At 42.4% G+C, this 17,035-nt stretch overlaps 1 protein-coding gene across 2 annotated transcripts in view; it reads left to right on the top strand.

Moving 5' to 3' along the window:
- Window positions 1-17,035, top strand: part of PCSK2 (proprotein convertase subtilisin/kexin type 2) — a gene marked incomplete at both ends in the record, with an annotated part of 223,952 nt that overhangs the window by 11,080 nt on the left and 195,837 nt on the right. Inside the window, one exon of one of the 2 annotated variants that reach the window (XM_082645679.1) lies at window positions 9,015-9,119. The exons of the other annotated variant lie outside the window; for it this stretch is intronic. Within the exon in view, the coding sequence (XP_082501805.1) occupies window positions 9,015-9,119 (105 nt within the window). The remainder of the gene's footprint in view (window positions 1-9,014; window positions 9,120-17,035) is intronic. 2 annotated transcript variants of the gene reach the window in all.

Raw genomic sequence — 17,035 nt, forward strand, 5'->3', positions numbered from 1 at the left:
ACGGACTTGGGGACAAGTAAGAAAGTTTTCAGATATTAAGGAGCGAGCAAGCTCCAGTGTGCAAGCACTTTTCAAGTCTTTGGTTGTGTCACATTTATTAAGTCCCATTGGCCAATGCAAGCCATATGGCCAAGCTCAGAGTCAGTGCAGGAGGGAACTATCCTAAGGAATTGATACAGAGAGACATAAACAAACGAGGACCACTTCTGCAACTTTCTCCTACTGAAGAGTCTGGGAGTTACAGCATTTCTGAGTTATCCCATCCAAGGGTGAGGAAGCTAGGAAATGTAGCCACCAGCTCCCATTCTTCCTCGGTTGAGGGTTACACCTGAAGGGCATCAAATCCCTTGCACTTCTGCTTGCCCCAAGCAGGCCAAGTCTGCTTCCACAGTCAGAGAACACCCTCAGGCAGAGGGATGCATGAAGACTGTGGCAGGTACAGGCACAGTCTACAGGGGACCTCCAGGGTAGGTAAAGGGAATGCAGGAAGGCCATCAAAACATCATCTGCTACACAGAAGGCACACGTTAGATAAAATACAGAAATCACAGACAGGTAGGAGTGTTCTTTATGAGCAGCCAGAGTACTGGCAATATGTTTTGTGAGAGATCTGTGATATAGGACATGTGAAGCAGAAGGGAAGCCTTCACAAGACAGGCAGTGCCAAGTTGAGGTGAGTTTGCATTGAGGCTCATAATTTCAACAAATTAAAATAAAAGGGAGTTTATCAAGGATGGTACAGCACATGAAACGAAGTGCACTGGAATTTTAGAAGGATTACAGTTAGTGTTGCCTGACTAGACAACATTTTTAGGAGATGAAACCAAAAAAGTGGACTGAGGATGGTTCATGAGGTTCACACCATGTTAGGAGCGTGGATCTTGTGGATAAGTAGAAGGAGAGATTGAAGGATACTTGGAAAGTATAGCAGAGTGGCCATATACAGGTAACCCTAGAAAAACAAGTTGAGCTCGTAGTGAAGTAGAGGGCCCTGGATCTCCCAGCCTTGTTCCTTTGTCCTAGGGAATCATTCATATCCTGGAAGCAGGTATCGCCATCCCTTTTAACAGATGTTACTACTAGGGAATCATGCCTTTCATCCTACTGCCACTGGCTGATGACATCAGGGATAATAATAGCTTAATTATTGTCTTTGAAGCCACAGTGGATGGCTGGTAGAGGCAGCCAATTCTATGCATGAAATTTATTCCAGCTAAGAACAAAATCACTAAATGCATACTACTTCCTCCCAGACACACAGATACATGAATCTAAAACAAGCCCCCTAACTTAGAAGCCAAAAAGAAAAGCCAAGACAGTAATGTCATCCCAGCACACCTGATAAGTAGCTTACTCCCTGATATTCCAAAGGAAGAATACATGTTCTTACATTTTCATTTCTGAGATAATACATGGACATTTTGCCTTGGGTTAGAAAGGAACTGTTTGTGAATGAGGCTGAGGGTCAGCTGTTCTTCACCTATCTCACTGTCTGACTGTCATTTTAGACTTGATATAAATAAGCTGTGTAGGTTCCTGGGAGTATATCATTGTTTGAATCCCACTGTGGATTAGTAGCTCCATTCCACAAAAACAAACAACCCTGGACAACACAAGCCGTTTTGCATTTTTGTGCTCCTGGTCATAGGGAAGAGCCGCTCTTAGAATCACAGAAGAGAGTTGAGTGCTGTCCATGGAGAACAATACCTAGGAGAAGCGTAGAAATGGGCGAGATGGGCCTAGAGCCAGGTGTCCTGAGCACTGAGTCAAGGATTTTCCACTCTCCCCTCTCACTTCCCCTCAGATAGCTAATTCCCCCCTTACAAATAGCTGATCCAAAGGAACATCCATCCATACAGTCATATTTTATCGACAGGTTTTTATTGAGCCCTGCAGAGATAGAGCACATTGAAAGGGATGGGTTTTACAGACAGAAAGGTAACGTATTTAGATTTATGTTAGACAAAAAACATATTATAGTTCTCTAGACCATTTATAAGACTTCCCCTGATCTGATGGCTCCATCCAGTCTCTTACAAGTTACCTATTTTATGTACTGGGGTGTGGAAAACTCTGTTTAGCAGCTGGTTTCTGGTTCTATACCCAAAGGACCTCCTCAGAGCAGGCTAACCTTACAATATGCCCTGATAAGTTCAGGCTGAATAAGATTCTCTGTCACATCTGGTTACTCAAAGAAATGAGTCCTCACACCACAGGCCTCCTGCCGTTGACTGAGGAGCTGGAGGTGCAAATAAACAATTAGGCTCCTCTGCTGTATGAGCGGCATCTGTTCAAAGGAGCTGTCAAGGCTTCCACTCCTCTAGTGAAATCATATTTACTTTATTCATCTAAATAATGTGGCTTATTTTCCTTCAATATGAAATTGTCTTGGCCTGTTTCTTGTTGATTGATTTTTATGAGATAGCATATTTTTTTGTGCCTCCATATGCCTCTCTGCTAAGAATGGAATGACTTCTTATTGAACAGTTCCAATTATTATATCCTTTCATAGTTTTAGAATCATTGGATATATTCAAAATGCCCAGCTCCTCATCTCCATTTTATTTACTGACCATCTAGGCCCCTTTAAAAAATAAAAGGAAAAGAATGATCAAAATAAATAAAAATAATAAATAAAAATTAAAACAATAAAAGCCACACACTCTATATTCCATTTCTAACATGTTGCTCTCTGTTTGGGTAATTATAGCAATTGGAATCCACTGAAATGGGCTATATTATTTTTAAGACTATTTTTTAAAAGCCACTTTAAGTGGACAACAATTAAGGAAGGTACAGAGATTTCTCATATACCCCTGCTCCTACACACGCATACTGTCTACTTTTATCAACATCACTCACCAGAATGGTACATTTTTACCAAAGATGAACCTACACTGACACATTATAATTGCCCAAAATTCATAGTTTACCTTAGGGTTCACTCTTAGTGTAAATTCTGTAGGTTTCGACATGAGTTTAATGACATATATCTATCATGATAATATCATACAAAATATCTTGACTACCCCCAAATTCTCTGTGCTCGGCCTGTTCTTCTCTGCCCCCACCCGTACCCCCTGGCAAACACTGATATTATTTTTCTCTGCACAGTTTTGCCTTTTCAAGAATTTCAGATGGTTGGACTCATTCAGACTTTCCCGACTGGCTTCCTTTGCTTTAGTAATATGTCTTTTTGTGGTTTGATAGCTCGTTTCTTTTTAGCACTGAATAATATTCCATTATCTAGATGTACCACCATTTGTTTACTCATTCATCTACTGAAGAACACCTTGGATGCTTCCAAATATTGACAGCTATGAACAAAGCTGCTATAAACATCTGTGTGCAGGTTTTTGTCTGAACATGAGTTTTCAGCTCATTTGGGTAAATACCAAGAAGTGCAATTGCTGGATTATATGGTAATAGTATGTTTAGCTTTGTAAGAAACTGCCAAACTATATTCCAGAGTGGCTGTGCCATTCTGCATCCTCACCAACAATGTATGAGAGTTCCTGTTGCTCCACCTTCTCACCAGCATTTCGTATTGTCAGTGTTCCAGATTTGGGCCATTCTAATAGATGTGTAATGATGTGTCATTGTGGTTTTAATTTGTAATTCCTCATGACATACGATGTGGAGTATCTCTTCATATGCTTATTTGCCACTTGTATGTCTTCATTGGCGAGGCATCTGTTATGGTCCTTGACCCATTTTTAAATTGGGTTCTTTGTTTTCTGATTGTTGAATTTTAAAAGTTCTTTGTCTATGTTGGGTAGCAATCTTTTATGTATCCTTTGCAAATATTTTCTCCCAGTCTGTCACTTGTTTTCTAAATTCTCTTGATATTGTCTTTCACAGAAGTTTTTAATTTTAATGGAGTCAATACTTGAACAACTACTCAGTGAGCTTAAATTGTTGACCCAGGAAATCGTGAGCTAAATAATCGGTTTCTGTTTGGAGCTACTAAGATTTTTGGTGGTTTGTAGCACACATTATCATGGTGATGTAGGACTGAAACTCAAGTGCCTGAAAGGCTTTCTCCAAGGCTAGAGAACCTTAATGAGGACCCCTGCAGCTCCTCAGCCACCAGAGCCACAGACTACCTCCATGGGTTTGCTGATCTCTCCAACTCTCAGTCACTAATCATGTTCTCTGAGCTTCTTTGTGAATCACCTAAGAGCCTGACAACAGAGGCAATTAATGTTGGTCCTGTGGAGGCAGAAGACAAAAGAAGAGCCTTGTGCAGGAGAGGAGGTGGTCTTTCCCTGTTGTTCTCCAGACCCATTTTTTACCCATCTCTTTTTCAAAGCAAGACAGAAAGAGGTGAGAGTATTCAAATAGCTGAGATGTGTGATCCTAGGTCCAAACTTTAAGTTGGAGGAACTTTGGCTGGGGGTAAGATGCAACTCAGTACAGGTGAGCATTGAGAACCTGTAAACAAGAGCTTGTTCAGGCTGAAGCATGGTTGTAACATAGGCAGGTCTATGCCTTCGGTGCCCCTCTCCTTCCTCTCTCAATTCTCCTCTCTTCCTTTCTGGCCCTAGGAACCTCCATCCTGTCAACAAATCTCAGTGAGGCATTTAGCTGACCATGGCTTAGGGTGTTACCCACCCCCATCCCCCCAGAGATAACTGGACTTTCGTCTGGGACCCCACCCCCCTCCACCCAGTTCCCTTTCTCCCTCATCCTGATTGCAAAGTGCCGTCCCCCACCCGTAAGAAACTGCATGCAATCCGGGGAAATTAAGAATGGTCTCAGGAAATGTCAGTACAACGCAGAGCCTAGCCCTCCCTGTGAAATGCAGGACCCCTAAATGAAATTGACAAGCAGTTATCAGCTGAACCAGCTTTCTATCCTTGATGTATTGTTTCCCAGTTTTTATTCCTTGAACCTCTTGACAGCAGCTCCCCTTGAAAATAAAATTATACATTTCTTCATATGTGGAATGAAGTCCATTGTTCTACCAAACTAGACTCCCAAATAAACAGGACTGAGCCTCATGAAAATCAGCACAATGGACAAAGCCGCTAAAAGAAAAGTGATGGGTCTGAGCCAGAGTCCTAACTGCTTGGGGGCTCTGGACCCATTTGAGAATCTGTGAGAAGCAGTGGTCATTCCTGAAACAAGCAAATGCATAGAAGCACAAAATTTGGGGTGGAGACAATGTTCGCAGACCAGCGTCCAGGGGTTGCCTGAGGGGAAGGAACTCTGGTCTAAAGGAAGGTGGGCAGTGGGCTCCAAGAGGATTTAACACACGTTATTTTCTGTTCACAATCGGCGGCCAGTTCCCTGGGGTTCCTGGCTGTTGAGGAAAGCGAGTGTGTGGGTTCAGAGAGTAGCTTTAGCTTGGAGCCATGGTTATCAGTGGGAGAAGGAGACAGGCGGGACAGAAAAGAGGCATGAGAAAGGCTGCTGGGATCCATAAAATTTCGCGGCATAATGAGAATTTCTAAAAACTGCAAGTCTGAGTTAGCAACGTTATTATACTGTCACCCAGCCTGAACCTTCAAGCTGACAATTTGCTGTGAATTCTTCTTTCACTTCTTTTTTTCTCCTTCCTTCTGGATCCATGTGTATTTTGCCTTAAGACACAAAGGTGATGGTGTAAAAGAAAAGAAGGGTGTGTGTGTGTGTTTAAATGAAGGAAACATTTGAGAATATACTAAGTGTTGAAATATATGAGAGGTTTCTTACTGGGACACAGGTGAGGGTTTGGGGACCTAAGATTGCTTTTAACATGTCTTTTTTATTTGGAAGATCAGCCTTCTACTTAAGAAACAGAGGAAGGCACAAGCATTTCTTCACTGAGGTCTGTGTGGGCAGCAGGTACCTTGCACTACTGTAAGGCACACGGCATCTGTCTTTCCCTGCCCATGATGAGCTTGTGCTTGCACATGATCTCCCCAGACAGTTGCTTCTCAGAGGCTCAGAGGGCAGTGGATTTGGGGTCTACACTCCAAAGACAAGAGGCAAAAAGGGCTCAGAAAAATAACCAATGCCTGCAGGTTAATCTTCTGTTAAGTCTGTGGTCAGTCAGTTTACCTGTTTATTGCCCGAGTTTCCAATTTCAGCTCTATGAGACCAATTAACTCCATTTCTTCCATAGCCAAGACAGTGCTTCTAATCAAAGAATACCGGGTCGTGGGTCCCAAATACACCACAGAGGGTCACTCACCAGCCTGACTGTCCTTGAGTCGCACTCCTCCTTGTCAGGAATTCCAGCCTGCAATCTGTTGGATTCATAGCCAGGGTTATCAAGGGGGACGGGACATAGAGCGAGACAGCAACGGAAGCGGTGGAGGGGGAAGCATCTGGAGTTACAGTCAAGGAGACCAGGGATTTCCGTTGAGAGCTCCCTCTTGACTGGGCAAGTCCTGCCCCTCCCTGAGCCACCATGTCTTTCTCTATGAAATGAGGCACTGAGACCAAGCCAGGGGTGCCACTCAACAGCCTTCAGTTGACATAACCATGTGAAGTGACTTCAGTATGTGACAAAGGGAAGTGGTGGGACCTCCAGCTTGAAATTTTTAAATATATGGCCCTCTTAAGGGCATTCAAATTTAATTTTAAAAGTATTTTTACATTTTAAAAAGTTTCAATTTGGGAATAATTTTAGACTTAAGAAGTTGGCAAAAATTGCACACAGGTTCACCCATGTTCATAGCAGCATAATTCACAATAGCTAAGAGGTGGAAGCAACCCAAGTGTCCATCATCTGGTGAATAGATAAACAAAATGTGGTATATACATACAATGGAATATTATTCAGCCTTAAAAAGGAAGGGAGTTCTGACAGTGCTTCACATGGATGAACCTGGAAGATATTCAGCTGAGTGAAATAATCCAGTCACAAAAGGACGAATATTTTATGATTCCACTTATATGAGGTACCAGAGTAGTAATATTCTTAGAGACAGAAGGTAGAATGGTGGTGGCCAGGGGCTGGGGGGCAGGGGAGAATAGGAAGTTATCATTTAATGAATGTAGAGTTGAACGTGCAGGGTCAAAAGAGTTCTGGATATCGATAGCAGTGATGGCTGCTCAACAATGGAGATGAAAGTCGCTAAACTGTACACTTAAAACTTTAAAATGAAAATTTTTTATATTCTGTATATTTTACCACAATAAAAAAATTACTCTTTTTTAAATGGCAACAAAGTTCCCATATACCCTTTATCTAGCTTTCCCAAAGTTAACGTCTGACAAAACCATAGTACAATTTATCAAAGCCAGGAAAAACATTGATATAACACTATTAATTAATCTACAGATTTCGTTCAGTTTTCCAAGTGTTCCACTAATGTCCTTTTTTCTGATCCAGGATCCAATCCAAGATATGTGTTACATTTAACTGTCCTGTCTCCCTAGTCTCCTCTGGTTTCAAAAATTTCTGCAGTCCTTATTTGTCTTTTATGACCTTGAAGATTTTGAAGGGTACTAGCCAGTTATGGGTTTGCCTGATGTTTCCTCCTGACTGAATACAGATTATGTATTTCTGGCAAGGAAATTATGTAAGGGATGTCTCCTTCTCAGTGCATTGTATCATGAGGCACATGATTTTGATATGTTTCATCCGTAGTGAGGTTAACTTACATCACTTGGTTGAGGACGTCTCTGCCAGGTTTCTCCACTGTAAAGTATTATTTCTCTTTGTTTATTGTTATATTTCCCCCACTAATTTTAGCATCCTTTGGTGACACTTGCCAGCCACAATTATTTATGGTGTTTCCAAATGGTGATATTCAATTTCTGTTCATTACTTCTACTTGTGTTAATTGGAATTCCACTGTAAGAAAGAGTTTTCCATTTGCCTCTATTCAAATTTAATTTTTTTTTTAATCAGTAAAACAGAGCCAGAACAATGTCCCTCCAAAGCTCACTGGTGCTCTATAGCCCCAAATTTCCTTTCTTGTGTTAAAAATTCTCAGATTCTTCATGCCCTCCAGAATAGGAAGTAAAACTCCAAGTTCACACCACTTGACAGTGGTCATAAACACAAGTCTTTGGAGAGCAAAAGATAAGCACACTTACATTTTCTTTCGTTCTCCCTCCACCCCTGCACCTTTTTGATCAAATCTTATGATTACCCTGAGTACATCAGCAGGGTTAAGTAGAGAAAACATTCAAGAATCACTGAACCTGGAAAATTGCACATGAAATATTTATGTTTAATTCTCCCTGAAGAATGTGGTTTTTAATGAACAGGAACAAAATCACAAATGCTACAGTGTTCTAAAAGATTTTCATGTGCACACCAGACCCCTCGCCAAACTTGCTGTGCCCTTGAAGTTCATCTAGTATCTGCTTCTCTGGCCTCAGGCCCCCTCCTCCTTTGCCAGGAATGTCCCTTGAGGGCCCTTATCTGGGCTGCTCCTGGCTGGTGTCGCCAGCTGACAGACAGAGCCAATATTATTGTAGAGTTTTAAGTCTGCACAGTTGTAAAAAATGAAGGAATAAAACATTTTTTTCAGCTAGCTATTTGTTCCTGTTATCCATTGCTGAGTAACAAACCAACCCAAAACTTCTTAGTATAAACAACAACCATTTTATTATGTTCATGGACTTGGGATCAAAGATTCATACAGGGTACAGTGTGGATGGCTTGCTGTGGTCCACATGGGGCCCATTTAATGGGTAATGGTCTGTAGTTTTCTCTTCTTGTGATACCTAAGAGAAGAGAATGGAGAACTTGGTGTGGGGATGAATATAAAAGGAAGGCTCCATGGAGGAGAAGAGAAGATTAAAAGGTGGATAAAAGCTAAAGTAATGGAGAAAAAAATAGAAGGTTTGGGAGGAGGGGAGGTGAACGGCATTACATAAGAAAAGATAGGGAAATGGGGAGGAGAACAGTGACAGGGTACCGGAGAGCCAAGTCTGATAGGGGGTTAGCAGGGGTTATCTCACATACATTCCCATCCCAGGGAGCCCCGGCATGCACCCCAGCTCTGGGGTCCCTGTTCTAGGGCGCCGCCAGAAGCTAACCACGCCTGTGTCTGTTTGACTCTCCACAGCTCCCCTTTGCTGAAGGCCTGTATCATTTTTATCACAATGGCCTGGCAAAGGCCAAGAGGAGACGCAGCCTGCACCATCAGCAGCAGCTGGAGAGAGACCCCAGGGTGAGTTTTCCTGGAAACCTGCCTTCTAACCTCTGCTGCCGCAAATGAGCCCATTGTGGGGGTGTACAAGGGAGCAGGCAGGACTTTTGAAGTAAAGGCACTTGACGTGTAGGCCAAATGGATCCCTTGCAGAGTGGTCCTGGGGACTCTGTTCCTCTGTCTTACGCGTAATAATTAAGCCCTCGATCGGCCAGAGGTGGGGGAGTAAACAGGAGTACCACCTCTTTTCTGGCTTTTTCTCCTGCATTACCGTGTGAGGACTGCTGGTTGCCTGGGGACATGCTTTGGCCTGCGACGGATGGGAAGACACCCAGCAGTTTAATAAGTCATTTTATGGACGGTTTCTACTGGTGAATCCACATGCTCTGAGGAGACAACCATGCCCCATATGGCCAGTGAGCGATCAGCTCACAATAGGCAGTGGGCTTCTCCGTGTCCAGGCATGACTGAAACCACAAGACCTGCTCAGCCCCTCTTCCCACACTGTTCTTTCTGACCTAAGTTACCCCATGCCCCCCATGTCTTCTGGATGCTCATGACTCCCACTTTTACCTCCAATCTTTACCTTGCTCTTGGACACCAGCTCTCATTTCCTACTCCCTTTCCCCTCAGAAACCTAAATTCAACTTTCTTGTAACCAAACTTATCATCTTGGCCATAAAGCAGCTCCTTTTCCAGTGTTCCCACTTCCTGTTTTCTCAGAATAAGAACTTTGGGCGTCGTTGAATCCTGACTGTCCCCACCTCCTCCGCCCTCCCCACACTCATTCAACTGGGAGATTCTGATTTCTCATATGCAATTCATCAAGAGGGAAATTAATAATCCAGGCAGTTTGCTCTCTGTACACTGAAGGCTTCATACCCTCTTCCCCAGGACTTGGGCGACAGTGGACGTGAAAAGGGTCAGACGTTTGAGTTAGAGGTTTAACATGAGACTCCTTTGGAGCTGATAGAATCTGGAATCATTCATGTGGGGCTTTTCATGTGAACATTTGACTGGGTTTAATGTGGCCTTTAATTAGGAACGCAGATGAAACAGACTCCCCCGCAGATCACCAACTGACAGGCCACAGGCAATTTTCCTTTAACTCCTCAACCCAGGGGATCCCGCATTCCTTAGAGTGAAAATACTGCTCTGAAAAGCCACTTTATCTCTGCTTTTGCAGTAAGATCCAAGCTGCTGGTGCTGTCAGCCCATGCCTAGCATTAGTAAAGGGTCTGTTGTAGAAGCTGGCACCATTACCTAAGGGAGAAGCTCTCCTTTCTGTCATCACAGCCTTGGCCTGTCTGTATCAGTTCAGTGTCTGGGGATGCCCTTGAGAAGCCCTAGACAGGGATGCTGCCTGTCTCACCTGTGGACCCAGAGTGGGTACCAGCAGACAATGACCACTCTGGGGCATGTGAAACTGGTTTTCCCTGTGCTTCCTACCTGCCCCATGATCTTACCCTTTATGGCCAATTTTTTACTTTTATTTATATAATTCTTAAAAGTTCCTTTGGTTTCTTTTCTTCCACAATTAAACACATTGCCCCGAGATCATTCAGAGAAGCACATAAAAGAAATTGGAGCAGAAGGAAAGTGGTGCTTAAAAGGCTTGGATAGGGAAAGAGAACCAAGGAACAGTGAAACTAAGAAGCCATTGTTTGGTTCAGAGAGACTCCTCAGGCCCATTAGATTAAGATTTTCTTATTTTTGCACTTACTTGAAATGATCTTTGAAATGCTGATTCTTGAAGTGTAGAGTGATGTTTATGAAAGAGAAGAAAAGATGGGATGGATAATAAGGAAGGAAATCATGTATTGGTGATTCCAATCATTTGTCTTTCTCCTCAAAATAGTATCTATTTTAACCAAAAGGAGCATCCATTCCCCATTGCCCATTATAAGGTCCTGGTAGCCATCTGCCTCTACCTGGTGGGGGTATCCATGTACCTGCCCACAAAGACCAAGAGAAGAGAGCAGCAAAACTAAGGTCGTAAATCTCCCATATCTTTTATCTGCCTTCTCATCAAGGTTAAATGTCAGGGCTGCTGTCAATAATAAAATCATTTTAGGAAAAGAAATAAAGCATAAAACCTCATAATTCTTTGCAAAATGAAAAAAACCCAAGAAACAAAAAACAAAAAACCCTGCTAGTAATGACTGCCTTGTTCCAAAAAACAACCCATTAGATTAAGGCCTCAGTCTTTCCTGCAGGATGTTCTTGTGGTCGCCTAATTTTGGCATCGGCTGACAGGAATCGGGTGACTACTCTTAAACAAAAAGCACTGATGATGAGCCATACAACAGCAGTGTTATGAGGATTCTGGAAGCCCAGTGGGTTTCTAGACCTTAAACTAAGGGCAAATATGTCGAGTTAGGATACCTCAACGTGGGGTTACCCAAGCACATTCAAACAGGTTTCAAAAAGAGAAGTAAATAGACGTATAGAGAGGAAAGGGGAAGGATCAGGTAGTTGAAAAGGATCCTTTTGTCTCTTGCACAGACGTTGCAAGTTACTTTTCATGAATCAAGATCTTAAGAGCAAGTTGTTTTATCCTCCTCTGAAACACGTTGTCTCATAGGCTTATCAGCTTCAATCATGCTCGCAGCCCCAGCTTCCTTCTTCCCCTGTCTCTGCATTACTTCCTGGACTCTCTCACTAGCTGTCACCTGGCTTGTGAACGACAATACAGAGCCCAAGGAGCCATGTACATAAGTCCGGGAGGGTTTCAGCTTCTATAGACTCTCAGGGCTCAATCTACCTAGGTAGCTTTTTAGCCAAAGAAATTACCAAGATCTCCTATCAACCCAACAAATAGAGAAGAAAAAGATAGAGGACCAAGCTTACTTTTGGTTTTGTTCTGGCTTCAGAACAGAAATCTCAAGGATGTTTGTCCCTCATTTCACGACTAACTTTTATGTTTAAGGAAAAGAAGAAAACGACTAGAAAGGGATCACATGGACTTTTTGTCCAGGCCATTACAGGGCTGATTTCAATATCTTTATATTTGTTCATCAATATTCAGGGCAATAGCTAAGAAAAAGATTCTGGTGCAGACTGTTTTAAAGGTATTCTCTTGCCTTTCCATTTCTTTCTGCTAAAAAGACTAGCATAATGCCGTGTTAACATCATTTAGATGCTAAAAAGCAAAAACTGTGTCTTTTTTATTTCTGGGTATCTTTGTATAGTGCAGTTCTGAGCACACAGTAGATGCTCAAAAAGTGACTGTAAAGTGGATGGTTAATGATTTTTTTCAGAGTTTTAATCTATGAAGTAATATTGTTCATCTCATCTTATGTTTTCATTGCTATTCTAAAATGTGCATCCACTAGGAAACAGAAGTATAGCCTTCTTTCTAACGCTTCCTTTAATTATATTCTTAATTGTGGGTAAAAGAAACCAATTCATTTAATCATTTTCAAGTCTTGTCACTTAAAATCCTATGAGGAACCAGTTTTTAATTTCCAAAGTCACTCTGTGTTCCTGATCATATTCAAAGTCACAGTGCAACCACCGAAGCAAGAACAACATGTTTGGAAAGTGTGTGGATAGCTAAAATAATTTGAAGATGTAATAAATAAATCCAAAGCTGAAATGAAATAATAAAACCAAAAATTCCTTCTCCGCATCAAGGTCAAGAACAAATAATCCATGTTCGAAACCTCTGTGACATTGGTGAAACTTTAGCTAAGAGCAGCATCAACAAATCTTAAAGTCAAACCTAACTGGTCACAGTCTACACATCAAACCCCATACGTTCTACAAGTACTTGAAAAGCTGCTGGGGAATAGATTTATTTAAGACATTTGTTTCACAGTCCTGTTGAATCATACCTGCTCATCTGACATAGAGAGCATTGAAATGAAATACGTTCAGAAACATAAAGACTCACATCGTTCAATAACACCCACCAGTTAGATGGAAGCCAGATAATTTAACAAAAAATAACCTGAACGTCATTTGTTGCGAGAAGTTATATTTGATTCAAGAGTTACAAACGTTTATTTCCTTTTCTCAGCAATGCTACTAGACCATCCAATTATCCCTTGGGATCATTTTTTTCAGCATTTTTATTGGAGTATAATTGCTTTACAATGGTGTGTTAGTTTCTGCTTTACAACAAAGTGAATCGGTTATACATATACATATGTTCCCGTATCCCTTGGGATCATTTTTACACCCGTTTCGAGTCAGAAACTCCTATTGGTCCACTGAAACCTTTTCTCAGTTCCCCGGTCTCAAAGAATGTTTCATGTTTCCTCTGTGTTCTGTACACAGGAGCTGTATCTTCCTAACTTCTTCCTCATCCAAGTGTATTCATATGTCTTATGACCATAGGTATCAGCACATGATCACATAGTGATTCACTTTTGTTCTTGTTTTTTTTGTTTGTTTGTTTTGTTTTTTTTGCCGGTATGCGGGCCTCTCACTGTTGTGGCCTCTCCCGTTGCGGAGCACAGGCTCCGGACGCACAGGCTCAGCGGCCATGGCTCACGGGCCCAGCCGCTCCGCGGCATATGGGATCCTCCCAGACCGGGGCACGAACCCGTGTCCCCTGCATCGGCAGGCGGACTCCCAACCGCTGCGCCACCAGGGAAGCCCTCACTTTTGTTCTTTAAAGGTCTATTCTGAGGGTATTTGTGAGTTTTCAGGGCACCCCAAAACCCCACAAAAGTTAGCTTCACTGGATAGTCTTCAAAAATCTCATAGAATGATACAATCAAAACAAAAGAGAATTTTGCCTATTCTTTAAAACTAACTGGACATGACTGGTGTGATCTGTTTGTAAAAATCTGAATAATGAGTGAATCAGGCTTCCTTTGTCCATGGGACTTAATAATACAATAATTGATATTATTTTTTAATGGCTTCATTATCATAGCTGAAACTCAGGTGGTTGACTGAAGCTGGGAATGGCTTGTAATTGCTTTGGGTCCTTCAGAAGTTCAAACAAGCAAAGAAATTCATTTACCTTCTTCCTCCACAAGTTACATGAAATTTTGTCATAATCGCTAAGCTCTTAGCTTCCAATCCTTTTCAAATACCTAACATCAGCCACAGTAATTTGTAATGATAAGGACAATCCACTTGATGTATTGTGTCTTTCCTTGGATTAATATTAGATAACTGTTTGATCACAGTCGTCCCTCAGTTTCCACAGAGAATTGGTTCCTGGACCCCCGCGAATACCAAAATCGCAGATGCTCAAGTCCCTTATGTAAATGGCATTGCGAAGTTGGCCCTCCATATCCGTGGGTTCCACATCTGCGGATACGGAGGGCTGCCTGTACTTCGATAAAAATTTGGAGCAGAGAAGAAAACACACAATTATGTTCTGGAAAATCTACTTTCAAATAGAAAATGTCGTGGAGAAAAATGCCTTCCCTCACTTTTTGTTTTGGTTTTGACCAAACCTTCCTCCAGTGGGTGTGTCCTCTCCTTACGTCACAGCGACGCATGAGAGTCTCAGCCTGCGGGACTGGTAAAAATAGAAATTAGATCATTTTAGTGCCTTTAAAAAAAATTTGTAACCCCCCCCCGAAAAAATAGCTTGTTTTATTTGGTTGGTTTTGATTTTTATACCTTATAAAAAAATTGTTTCTGTTTTCCACATTTCTTTTTTTTAATAGGTTTTTTTTTTTTCTTTTTTTTTTTTTTTTGCTGTACGCGGGCCTCTCACTGTTGTGACCTCTCCCATTGCGGCTCCGGACGCGCAGGCCATGGCTCACGGACTTAGCCGCTCTGCGGCATGTGGGATCTTCTCGAACCAGGGCACGAACCCGTGTCCCCTGCTTTGGCAGGCGGACTCTCAACCACTGCACCACCAGGGAAGCCCTAATAGGTTGTTTTTTATCTTCATAGTTAACTCTAAAATGGTGAGGTTTGAGGTTTTGAGATACTGCTCTAAGAAATGTATAGAAATCACCTAATTATCTTCTGAATGTCTTCTTTAGGGAAAAAATGAAAGCCGATAGATTTAATTATATTTTACTTATTTAGAAACACAGACATGGTGAGTTTATTATAAATCGTATAACAAATACAATAGTATTTTGAATTTCTGTAGAGCTTTTATTCCAGAGGGCATTCATGGCTGCCTTTTCTTCATCTTCTCCTTTCCTTGTAGCATGAGTTGGACCAACAGATGCTACTCCATCTTGAAATGGAGGTAACAAAGAGGTTGATGTGTGCCTGAGTCGCACATGAGTTTGAAAGCCCAAAACAGCAGTTCGGGTCCCCAACAATGGTGACCATCTTTTCCAACCTGGATTTAGGTCTCTTGGTCAGACAAGGGGAACAACCTATTTGGAATTGGGATTCTCACGGGGAAAAGACTGTCCATGATGCACGATCATAAAAGCTCGATGGTCCATGAATAAAGCCGTGCAAGTATAGAGTTGGCCAATGGTGGGGTTTGAAAGTGGAATGAAATTCCCTTAACTCTTGGGGCCTTAGAGGCACAGATTAGCCAGAATTCCCAAGAGAGACTCCTCCGTGGGATAACAAGGACTCATGGGTGCATCTGGCATGTCTTTTGCAAACAGAGAAATAAACTGGGGACATATGGAACAGAAATAAAGTGATGTTGATGCCAGAGAACGCAGAATAAGATAGAGAAGGAGAGACAGAGGCACAGGAAACATTAAAAAAAAAATTATAGGGTGCGACTCAGCCCCAAACCCACCTCCCAACAGTTGTCATGTGACCCCTTCAGTGACCTGGACCTTTCCTGTTCTGTTAACAACTCAATTTTCTATCATAAAAAAGGGAACCACATTGCCTACCTTGAAGAGGCAAATCACTCCATAAGGAGTGCATAGCAAAGTTTAGCATAATTTCTTCCCTTTTTCCTCTGGTTTTCCCTCCCTGCTTCTCTCCACCTTATTTCCTCTCCTCAAGAATCCAGAAGCAACAAACACACGCTTTTAGAATGTGTGTCTCAGGGTTCAAGAGGAAAGCTGCTTTACAAAAACTGAACTACAAATGCAAGTGAATACCTGTACAGCGCAATCCATTAGGAGGGCATTTGGGCTCATCCCTCTCACTGCCCAGCCAGCCAGCTAGTGACCCTCTGCACATAAGTGAGGAGAAAGCAAGATTATGCTCATGACATTTCTGCAGGAACCAGACCACCGAGTAAGAAGAGGACAGAGGGGATCTCTCTGGGGCTTCTTCTCAGTTTAATTTGATAACAGTTGTAAGACTAGTTCGTGTCTGTTGAATGCTGTTGTCTTAGTTTGGGTCCCCGCAAAAAGCAAACCCTGAGACAAGAACTTAGAAGAGGGTCACTTATTTGGGAGGTTGATTCTCAGATGCACAAGAGAACGAGTAAAATGATGGAGGGAAGTGAGGAAAGCAAATAGAGGGTGAGATTTTTAGCAGGTCTGCGTTGTAGGCAGCTGAGACTCAGTCCCACTGGGGGCCCTTCAGAGCTGTCCCACAAGGAAGGCGGTTGCCCGATGAGTAATCTACTAGCTCTGTCTCTCATTTCTGAGCTGACCTGGGATGTTAAATCCCTGGCCCTTCCGAACTGCCCTGTGCACAGGCTGAACAAGCCTCAGGATGCTGGAGAAAGTCCCCAAGCAGAGTGGCAGATGGAGATGCTTGACGTAAGAAGCTGTCGGCAGTGGCAGGTGAACTCCTGCTGCAAATCCTACCATCCAACCTGTGCTAAGGATTCAGCAGGCATCATCTCATTAAACCTCAGATATGTCCTGCGAATTAAGTGGTATCAGATCCCCAGTTTACGGGTGAGGAAGTGCGAGTTTAGGGAGGCTCATGACGTACTGACCATCCTGTGGTTTGTAAGGGGTCCTCACACTGCATGGTGCTTCTCTGTCCCTGACTTAGATTTTATAAACTAATTTCCCTCCTCCTCTGCACAAAGAGAATAGTAGAGCAGGAAGATTCCAAAGGAAACATTGATTCAACGC

Source organism: Mesoplodon mirus, assembly GCF_964341445.2.
Source record: "Mesoplodon mirus genome assembly, chromosome: 15".
Taxonomy (NCBI): domain Eukaryota; kingdom Metazoa; phylum Chordata; class Mammalia; order Artiodactyla; family Ziphiidae; genus Mesoplodon; species Mesoplodon mirus.